The 12,015-nt window shown below is 33.6% G+C and overlaps 1 protein-coding gene across 1 annotated transcript; it reads left to right on the forward strand.

Moving 5' to 3' along the window:
- The first annotated feature begins 4,048 nt into the window (after positions 1-4,048).
- LOC120767295 lies at positions 4,049-4,493 on the forward strand. The gene is made up of 2 exons (XM_040093179.1): positions 4,049-4,424; positions 4,483-4,493. Exons 1-2 carry the CDS (start codon positions 4,049-4,051, stop codon positions 4,491-4,493), a joined length of 387 nt encoding a protein of 128 aa, XP_039949113.1.
- The last annotated feature ends 7,522 nt before the right edge of the window (positions 4,494-12,015 follow it).

A 12,015-nucleotide genomic window follows, 5' to 3' on the forward strand; every position in this document is an offset into this window, starting at 1 on the left:
ATTATCGTCGAACTACATGCAGACGTAAGATTTATCGGCCTTGCGGGCGTTTTGTTGCAAGCCTAGAGTGGACCACTGCATTCAATAGAAAATTCGATTATATTTAACAAATATTGTATTTCCTCCAATAATAAGAAAATAGAAAAACAAAAAAATAGATTAAGAAAATTTTAATCACTTTAGTAGTTATATAAGCAGACACTAATTTGAAAAAACAGAGAGAATAAAATATTGTGTCACAGAAAGAACATCGTCGGCATTTTTATTTTCTCCTCCGCTCGAAGAACCAAAACTGGCGCAGTCGGTCAAAACAAACTGCAAAGTTAAGCGATACTAAAAACTTCAGCTTTTAGTAGTTTCGTAAGCTTTAGCAACGGGAAGCAAATCCTAAGGTTAGTTCCCATTTGAAAGACCTCGATTATATATATAAATATATAAGCCGGTCGGTACAGATAGCCAAATTTAAGAAACTTAAGTTTCTACACTAATTATCTTGAACGTTGGAGAGCGACTCCGAGGATTACAATTTGTGAAGGCGAAGAATAGCTTTATTCCGCCCATCAGTATAACGAGGAAAAGTGAGATTGAAGATTAATGCCCCACACACAGAAGACGCAGAGAGAGCGACGTACACCGTACAAAACAACAACAATAAGTTCAGTTATACTAAAAGAGGATAGATCGACAATGAATCCTGGCGAGCAGCAACCACTTCAGATGACAGCATCGCAAATTATGAAGGAAGCTTCAAGAATAATGGACTTTGACGGCAGAGATTTCTCATCGTTCATCAGGGAAGTTGACATGATCCAACCCACCAATGTTGGAATTTGTAACGCAGCGACTCGTCAAAACGAAAATTAAAGGAGAAGCAGCAAGTGTCATCCGGCCTTTGGGACCTACACCAACATGAGAGCAAATGAGAGAAGAACTTATAAAGAATTCTGGAGTAAAGGAGTCATACCACACCCTTTACAATCAGGCGATTGTACTACGAAACTATAACGTAAAATAAATATAAATAAAAATTTATATATATAAAAATTTAAAGGATATTTTAAATAAAATAAATTTAAAACATGAATTCGATAGTATAAAGCCTATAGAATTTTCTCCAATTAACAACGAAAGTTTAATTCTAAAAAAAATTTTAAATGGGATACACCCCAACTTAAGCAGTGTAGTGATTAGTAGAAATATAAGAGGCTTTTAGCGTTCTTCAAGAAACAGGTTTGCTAATACAATTTGATAAAATACAAAACAATTTTCAAAAAAATAATTATAGAAATTTTTCAAATAGAAATTCTTCGGCTCACAATTTTAACAATTTCAATAATAGACAGCATAAGCAAAATTTCAATAATTTTCAATTTGGACAAAATCAGCAGAGACAATTTCGTAACAATTCTAATCAAAATGACAATTATCAACAATTTAACTTTGGACAAAGTAGACAAAATAATTCCAAACAATTTAGCTTCGGACAAAAAGGAAAAACTAATTCTCAACAATTTAGAAGATATAATTCAGTTCAAAGGAGGCAAAACCCCCCCGAACCGATGGAAACAGATCACGTTCAAGAACAAGCAAATTTTCAGTTGCCAGCCCAAAACAATCGGTACCGATAATAGAAGTGACTATAAAAAATTCAAAAATTAAATGTCTTATTGACACAGGGTCTACAACATCATTATTGAAATATAATGTGTTAAAAGATTATGAATGTATTGAGCTTGATAAACTAATACACTTTAGCACCATTAATGGAAATTTTTCCCTAAATAAAGAGTTAGTCACCCCAACCCCAAACGAAGTCAATGAAAAAAGTTATATACATTGGAAACTAACCATCATAAAAAATAATAACTTTGATGCTATAATACGACAGAATGTTTTAAAACCTATTAAAGCAATAATTAATTTAGAAAAGGAGTATGTAGAGATAAACGGCAACAAAATTAAATTTATAAAATCATGCCCTTACAGTTACGAAGATATTAATATATGTACTTACAGAATGTAAAGAGAATTTGCTAGATATTTTATCAAATAGTGACATGAATGAAGAAGAAAAGCAAAAATTAGAATACATTACATTATTTTTCCAAGAAGGTAAAAACCTTTCACAGCATGAAATTGTTACAAAAACAACAACAACAACAACAACTTATAACAAAATTTATAGATATCCCCAAATTCATGAAGAAGAAATTAGTAGACAGATGAACGAGATGTTACGCCAAGGCATAATTAAAGAAAGTAATTCCCCGTACAACTCGCCTCTTTGGATTGTACCGAAAAAGAAAGACAATTCAATGAAGAAAAATGGAGAATAGTTATTGACTTCAGGAAGCTAAACGAAATCACTATAGATGACAAATTTCCACTACCCCATATTGAAACAATACTCAGCCAACTTGGAAGAGCTCAGTATTTTACAACATTAGATCTTGCGAAAGGTTTTCAACAAGTATCAATAAAAGAAGTAAATAGACAAAAAATAGCTTTCTCCACACCCCAAGGACACTTTGAATTTATAAGACTGCCTTTTGGACTAAAGAAGGCACCAGCAACTTTCCAACGTCTAATGAATTCAGTTCTTAGGGAATATATCAACAAGATATGTGTAGTTTATTTAGACGACATCTTAATTTTTAGTTCAAGTATTGAAGAACATACCCAAAATATCTACAAAATATTTTCAGCATTAAGAAAACATAATTTAAAGATTCAGATAGATAAATGCAAAATTTTAAAACCCTCCCCAAAGTAATTGAATTTTTAAATAATAGAATTTCTAGAATTCTACATAGTCATTTGAAAAATTGTAATCTGTTGTTTTCAAAGCAATCTTTCTGCCGACGATGTATGAATATGTAAAATAAATGAATACATTAGTCACTAACAGCGTTGCCGTTTTGATACAATTGTATCTTTTTTGATATTTTTATTTCTAAATTTTGTGATTTGATAATTTTTTGTTCACATAGGCCGTTTGTGTTTGATACTTTTCTGCTGATAGAATTTAATTTTTTGAAACTATGAAAATGTTAAACTAAACACGAACCTATTATATCTGGATAGTATTAAAAAGTTGTAGAAATGTAGGCCAATTAAAATACCCAGAAAAATATAAACTGGACAGAGACATTTTTTTAATTTGCTTCAAAGTAATGAGTTTGCCTTATAACTCTGTGGCTGCTGAATTGGATTTTTTTAGATTTCAGGGGAATTGTGATTCGAAAATGGACTTCTTTTGAAAATTAGTTCTGAACTGAAAAGTCACTAATAAGGTTTCTATTATGTTTTTTAGAGTTTATTGTTAATCATAATACAGGAAAAATAAAAACTCATTTATTATGACTTTCAGTTTTCGTTCCATGAGCAAACTGTAGTGAAATAAATTTAAATTAAATAAAATTATGCTATTTGCAAAAAAATACTTGAGTGTCTTAACTAAAATGTCTATATTTTTAATAAAAACAACCAGAAAAAACTGGTCTGAATTAGATACACAACTTTACTTATTATTTGTTTTTCAAATGAAAATTTTTAAAACAACGGTTGTGCTTTTGATACTTTTTGATACTTTTTTTGCTTGGCAACGACTTGCAAAATACCTGCTATAAGAAATTGTATTGGTTCCATGAAAGAGACCGTAAATCTTTATCGGATGTCAACTAAAGCAGACACACTGCTCAAAAATCTTATTCTTGAATCCTTTCCAAACTCAAAGCAAGTGAGGTTACTTAAATTCTGCGAAACACGTTGGGTGGAGCATTTAGAATCTCTTTCTTTATTTAACGATTTATTCCCATTGATCTGTACAGCGTTGGAAGAGCTTGATACTGAAAATTTAAAAAGTGATTTATCAAAGCAACATGCTTTGTTGACTGCAATCCAATCACCTCAATTTGTGATTGCTATGGCGATACTAAAGCCAATTTTTGCATTATCAAAACACATAAGCCTATGTTTGCAGCAAATAGACTGTGATTTGAGCAGCTGCGTTGCTTATGCAAATAATTTGTATGCTGAAATGAGTGAAATGCGTAAGGATTCTGAACAATCGTTTAAACTAATTTTTGAATCAGTTAAAACAATAGCCGCAGAATTAGATTTAGAAATCAAAATTCCGCGTTTGGCGAAACGGCAAACTAATCGCGACAATTATGAAGGCGAACCGGAAGAATATTACCGCAGATCAATTTATATACCGTTTTTAGATAATTTTTTGGATCAAATCAATGAACGATTTTTAAAACATCGAGAGCTGCTTTCCAAAATTGAAAACATTTTGCCAAATAAATGCATAAATCTTGACGTTATTGAGATGCAGGAGACTGTTCGTGTTTTAGAAAAGCAATGGTCCGCTGATGTAGAAGATCGCGCTGATTTCGTTGTGAATTTAGAATGTGGAAAAGGTTAAAAATCTTTTCTTCAGATTATATTTTCTAACTAAAATTTTGAATATATTTTCAGGAACTGGTTAAATCAAACAAAGAGATCCAAAACTTTTTTAGACGCGTTGAATTGTTGCGATGCAAAAATTTTCAAAACAGTGCATCGTTTTTTAAAGATTGGAGCAACAATCCCTATATCTGTCGCTTCAAGTGAACGCTCGTTTTCCTCACTTCGCAGGCTTAAAACAAATTTAAGAAATAAAACTGGAGAAACACGCCTGAACGGAATGGCTCTCTTGAATATCCATAGAGATATAGACGTGACGGAGGAAGAGATTTTAAATGTTATGGCCCAAAATAAAAGAAGATTAGACTTCAATTTGTGAATAAAATAATGAAACATTGTCTTTTTACCTAAAACCCCCTCCAAATTTTTTTCCTGCGTTCGCCACTGACAAAAGGATATTAAAACTAGAGGACCCGTCCACGCTTCACTGTGGCTGATACATGTATCGGGTGATTTTTTAAGAGCTTGATAACTTTTTTTAAAAAAAAAACGCATAAAATTTGCAAAATCTCATCGGTTCTTTATTTGAAACGTTAGATTGGTTCATGACATTTACTTTTTGAAGATAATTTCATTTAAATGTTGACTCATGTTGTTTCAACAAGATGGCGCTACATGCCACACAGCTCGCGATTCTATGGCCATTTTGAGGGAAAACTTCGGAGAACAATTCATCTCAAGAAATGGACCCGTAAGTTGGCCACCAAGATCATGCGATTTAACGCCTTTAGACTATTTTTTGTGGGGCTACGTCAAGTCTAAAGTCTACAGAAATAAGCCAGCAACTATTCCAGCTTTGGAAGACAACATTTCCGAAGAAATTCGGGCTATTCCGGCCGAAATGCTCGAAAAAGTTGCCCAAAATTGGACTTTCCGAATGGACCACCTAAGACGCAGCCGCGGTCAACATTTAAATGAAATTATCTTCAAAAAGTAAATGTCATGAACCAATCTAACGTTTCAAATAAAGAACCGATGAGATTTTGCAAATTTTATGCGTTTTTTTTTTTTAAAAAAAGTTATCAAGCTCTTAAAAAATCACCCGATATAATACTACTACTACCATCTATATGATTTATATTAGTTGGATTATAACTATTAGTTAATGAGATTTAGCATTTTTATGAAGCAACTTGTGTTAGTTTTTAAAAAAATTGATCATAAGGCATTTCGAATATTAATAAAGCATTGTTTTTTGGTGGAAAATACTGTTGAATTTGGGCTCAGGGAAATCTACCGATGAAAAGATATTTGCTAAGCTTAAAGAGGCGAAAGCTCTATGCAAAGTGGGTGCCTCGCAAGTTCATAATCCAACAAAAACAACGAATAACTGATTCTGAGAAGTGTTTGAGTTCTCTTTAATCGTAATAAAACCGAATTTTTGCGTCGGTGTGTGACAATAGAAACATAACTCCATCATTTCCCACTGAAGTCTAATCGACAGTCATTCTAGTGGACTGCACATGATGAACCGGTGCTCAGGCATGGAAAGACGAAAAAGTCGGTTGGAAAGGTTATAACATCAGTCTTTTGGGATTCACGTGGTGTAATACATATTCAACGACTGATTACTGAGCCAGTTATAATCTATTTTACTGCGTATTTGGTTGTAGTTCCTTTCTACTATTCCAAATACTTAGCAATAGTATTATTTTTGACGAAGAATCTGTTTATAATTGTACGCATATATTCAAATGATTAATACAAACATAATTTTTAAACAAATGCTAATTTTTTGAAATATAATTTTTTTATTTATGAGTTGTATTAAATTTTGACATAAAGAGATAAGAGGTATCCTATGTCCTTACCCTGGTTCTATGCTAATTCTCCACCAATTTTCAGCCAAATCGGTTCAGCCGTTCTTGAGTTATAAATGGTGTAACTAACACAACTTTCTTTTGTATAAATACATATGTATATAGATGTGAGGTTGTTTTTATTGTTGTTTTTTTTTTTTTTTTTTTTTTTTTTTTTTTGAGAAATGAAATATTCAAACGATTCCTACAAACATGAATTTTGAAAGAATGCTTATTATTTGAAGTATAATTTTTGTATTTATGAGTTGTATTAGATTTTGACATAAAGAGATAAATGGTATCCTATGTCCTTACCCAGGTTCTAAGCTACTTCTCCACCAATTTTCAGCCAAATCGGTTTAGCCGTTCTTGAGTTATAAATGGTGCAACTAACACAACTTTATTTTTTATACATAGATATAGCTACCCAGAGATGTATTGAATTACCCAATTTATTACTTAAGAACGAACAACTCTATCCACATTATGAAAACTTGTCTACAGATGTCGCCCTTTACCTTTGCATCGTTTTGTTTATTGCACGTTTACGCCAATTTAAGGTTTGAATATTGGATACTGCGATGGTAGCGCAATCTATCGTATCCAATGTAAAACATTCCAAAATTAGCAATTAATGACAAATGAAAAATTAATTTAAAAAACATTTTCCAATGTACCAAATTGTGAATTTAAACCATCCTCGAATCTCCTTAAACACACACAAAAAAATTCATCAAAATCGGTCCAGCCGTTTAGGAGCAGTTCAATTACAAACACACGGTAAGAAGATTTATATATATAAAGATAAACACTCGCGATCCTCAGTACATATCATCCTTTGAAAAACTTAAAAATGACCCGTGATCTGTCAAAAAAAAGGTTATTGAAAAAATTACCTCACTTGGATCACTCCTTATTTCCACTTCCAAACATTGAAGAGTGTCTTCAGAAGGTAGCGCGACATATGTTATTATTTCGACGCTAGATTTTTAAACTGTATACTATTAAGTAGAAATTGAAATAGAAAGTTGTAAGTATACATCTTTTGCTACAAGCGATAGTTTAAATGGATTAAACAAATAGAATTTTGACTTATTGTCTAATGTCCGCATTCAAGAAAGAGCGACGAAAGATAATATCATTCACTACATGGACAACATTCTGAATTGCATACTGTATCGTATTAAAACATTTGGTCAAGGATCTGAATTATATATTAATTTAATTAAAGGAACCACATTATAATACATATAAAACTAATATTCAGTTATTGATTTATCGCACTTTTAGTAGTTTTTAACAGTACCGTTTATGGGTAATTGACAGTATTATTTTCCGATTTCAACCATTTTTACAGTGTAGTTAGGGTTACTTAAGGAATTTATCCTTAGTGTATTTGGTTACTGTGGCTTTAGTGGTCTAAGAGATATGTTAACTTAACTTTTTTAAATTTGTTAGATCACAGGTCCGTATTACCACTGCGATTGTCTATGCCGGATTAGAGTACTATATCTTATTTTAGGGTGACAGTGGTTTGACTTCGCCAATTTATCGATCTCCGTTTATTCAAGATTTTGGTTCGAAATCTGTATTTTCTTAAATCCGCTGCCGCGTTTTACAGTGTGACTGTTTTTATTGTTCATTTATTCCTATATGCGTCTTCTAGATGAGTTCTATGGAACATCCCCAACATCAGCAGATAAGAGCTCTGTAACTTTCCAGTGCAAGGCTTCGTGTGATTATAGTCATGGTGTAGTGAGATCTGGTTTTTTAATGTAAATGTTAAATATTTTTTCCATGAAATTTCGGCAGTCGGTTGGGTAATTTATGGTTTTCACCAATTTTCGGCATGAAAGTTGAGCATATCAAAAACTTACATTTTGATCACACAGTATCATGAAATGCTAAAAAACGTATTTTCGTTAAGTCTGTTTAATTTAGCTTCAGTTTTTGACGAATATGTACATAAATAACACATGTTTGAGAGTGGATGCATTCCCTCTTAAGATCACCAAAAGCAACACAACACAGAAGTGCATTTTACTGTAATCCTTCTTACCAAACTTAAATTTTGTAGATTAATTACAGCATTTTACATCCTTTCAGTTAAAGTAATTTTATGCACAGAAAAAAAAAAATACTCCACAGTGGCTCCATTAAATATTGCTTACCAATGACAAAAAAATCTCAAAAGGGGCGTAGTGTCGTATACGGACAGCCTTAAGAAAATTAAATGCGATAGTTGCCTTGAGGAATTGGGCTTAAACATAAGGTATAAAGAAACCTGCTAATAAAGTTAAAAAATCAAGCAGACAAGAGAGCCGACCAGTTCGAGAGCGCCCTTGAGGGAGCGATAGTAGAGATGGCTGCAATGATCTAGACGAGATAACCACCCCCAAAAAAAGTTTGCGACGCTTTAAAAAAGGATTGTGGGATCCAAAATCTTGGGAAAGACAAGGATAAAAATATGCGAAAAAGCTGAAGCGGCTCCCAAATAGCCCTTTTATAGACAGTACTTAAATTAGGCAAAGTAATTGGGGGATCTATCTGTCGCCTCAGAGAATATAAACCTTTTACTCGTTGTTTTATGTGTTTCCAACTGTGTCATATGGCACACAAATGTAGTAGTCCGATTTACAGGTATTCTCTATGTATACGTTGCGGAGCGGCAGGACACTTGGCAAAGGTGTGCAAAAATGTGCCGAGCTGCATTATTTGCAAAGGGGATTTTTAGTAGATTTGAAGTCAATGAAACAATGTGGTTATTACAGCTATACCCTAATTACAGCGCTGCAGCACAGGATCTGCTAAAACAAGCAGTTTATAAGAGAACGTAGATGTCGCAACATAGTCAGCGTCAGAACTTGCATCACAGATATAAGTGGAAAGGCAGTAAAATTTCACATCATGCTCCGGAGAACCTCTATACGGTTTCACAGATGCGAACATGCACGGAATATATTTTGTAAGCTGCTATACTCTTTCAAGCGCATCAATTATTGGATTCGAAAACTTTCTCCTGGAGCTGTCATCGAAACTAGAAGTCAATCCCCAATAATAATAGCGGAAGATTTTAATACATGGTCTAATACTTGGTAGCACGCAAAATACCTATAAAAGAAAAATAAATGTTCCACATGAAATGTGAGGACATGTACACTAACAGTGATCACTAGCGCGGGTAAATTTAAAAATCGCCCATTGCTCTATGAAAATCATATTCTAGGGATCAAAATAAGAAATTTGCCAAAGGAACCATACCTCTAAAATGAATTTTGATGTCCCCCAATTTGGGTCGAACTTTTGGGTAAGGGCAAATTTTGAAAAATTCCACTTTGACCCATTTAGAGTGCTTCAATAGAGTCCAAATGTATGACCGACCCCCACTAACTTTGGACGGCCGATCCACCCATGCCAGTGGCACACCCCCTGGAACTCCCCTGGGGGGTTCCCCATACAATCATTTCAAAAAATCACCATTTTTGGCCTTTACATGAAAAAATCAGCTACATGGCTATGTTTTTTCTTTATTTTTATTTATTTATTTATAATAATATCTATTTTTTCTCTTTAGAAATTTATTTTGTCAGAACATATGTAAATGAAAAAATTAATTTAAGTGAGTTATAGAAAAGAAACTAAAAAAAAATATTGTTTGAAGTCTTTTTTACTTTCAAGTCTGGGCAATTTCGCACGGCTCTCTAATGTCGTCGCCATAACAGCCTCTACATTTTCCGGTATAACCCGTTTGGAAACGCTAATTAGCAATTGAACATGTCGTTCCGTTCCTTGTATGTGTGATGGAATTTTTGGATCATTAAACGGTGGATCATCTTAATTTAAATATTCTTTCAATGTATCGTTCGAAATGCTTCGCGTGAATGGTGGTTCAAATACGATATTTATGTATATCACTCAAATTGATCATTTCCGTATAACTTGTGCAATTAAAGTTTATATCTGGTTTTTTATAAACTCTAAGTTCCATTGGCTCGTCAACATCGGTTCGATAGCGTAGAATTTTCTTGATGGCACAGTCGCGCTTTTCTTTCCTATCATCAAACAACATTGATAACAAGATATTTTCCGAATGCGCATAATATGAATTATCTTTAATTACTTGATTGACAATTTTGCGCAAGCGAGGTTCTAGAAATCGTGACCAACCAATGAACTTGAAAAATAATGCACTGCCGTACACGACAGAGTATTACAGCTCTTGATATTGAAGTACATTGGTACATAACATTTAATTATAAATTCAACCAGAATTCTTAAATTTTTTTTTTTTTCTGGAGCAGGGGGCATATTTTGCAACTCAATTTTCTGGAAGCCGTCCACCACCTAAAATATATAATAATAAAGTAATTAAAAATGGTTGACAATTATAATAAATGAGTGATAGCAATAACTTACCGGAAGAGTTTCACAAGTTTCGATTTGACGGCTCAATTTTCCGGTTGCCGATCTTGGTCCAGTGCTAGTTGATTTATCCAAAGCTTCAAACCAATGCCGAAACGGAAGTTCGTTGAAGTGTAGAAGGCAAACAAACCAATGCAGTGGTCTTTTTAACAGCAATTTATCTACCGTTAAAGTATCATCTTTTCTGCCATTGAATGAAAACGCTGACAAATTGGTATCATCTAACCGTTTGCGAAGCACTTCTTGTCTGCATTTCTCTTTTTCTCTGCGAACTTTCGATTTATCCATGATGAGAGGTTTCCCATGCTTATCTTTAATTTTAAAATCTTGCAAAAGAGCGGTTCCCAATGCTGATGCTACTCTGTCAGGCACACCAAATCTGTCACATACCAAGGCAAAGTTAAAACAATCGTATCTCTCTGTGTATTGTGAACTTGTGCTTCTATCCATATCTTCTTGAACCGGTGGCGGTGCGTATGTTGAATCATCAGGATCTTGGTATGTTGGCATTGATGATATAGACGTTGCTCCTTGCTCTTCAGTTTCCATAATAAATGCATTCATTGTTTGTCTTCTCTGATTATGTTGATCGTGCATGAACCCTTTGAGGCGTTCGGGAACCCAGCTGCATGCACATGGAGCTGCCTTCAAATCGCATTTACATGTTCCAATGTAAAAAATTGTTTCCAGAGATTTTACATACTCTGTAAATTGTTGGGTGTTGTTTCTTCTCTTGATGTGCTCTTGATACTTGTCAAGCAATTTATTCAATTTATTACATACACTTTTTTTCAGCATTATTTCCATACCAAGTTTTTCCCGAATTCCAATCAACTTATCTTGTACTTGAATAGTGAATGATTTATGGGAAAACTTTTTTTTTCTGTTTTAGCACGTTCGCTTAAGTAAAAATAATATCTCCAGATATCCAGATGGGTTGGTAAATTAAGATCAGTCAAATCAGTAGACACACCAAAAACAGTAACATCATGCTTGGGTATATGACTCATTGGGTTTTCGATAGTTGTTGATGTACAGCGTCTGGTTCTACTCCCAAAACCAAAAAAGCCACAAGAAGAACCTTCAACATATCAACCTCTTTACAAGCACGAAACGATTAGTAAAGCGTACGAAACCATTGTAAGAAACTGATTGGAATTAGCAATCCAAAAAGCCACTGGATTATTAGAGAGACGATATGGCTTTATAAAAAAATCTAATATATAAAATTCTCGTGTCCCGGTGTACGTTATTGAACTCCTCTGAAACCGCTTGACCGATTTTCGTGAATCTTAGCGTGCATATCGGCTAGGGTGGAGAATCG

Source organism: Bactrocera tryoni, chromosome 2, assembly GCF_016617805.1.
Source record: "Bactrocera tryoni isolate S06 chromosome 2, CSIRO_BtryS06_freeze2, whole genome shotgun sequence".
Lineage (NCBI taxonomy): Eukaryota > Metazoa > Arthropoda > Insecta > Diptera > Tephritidae > Bactrocera > Bactrocera tryoni.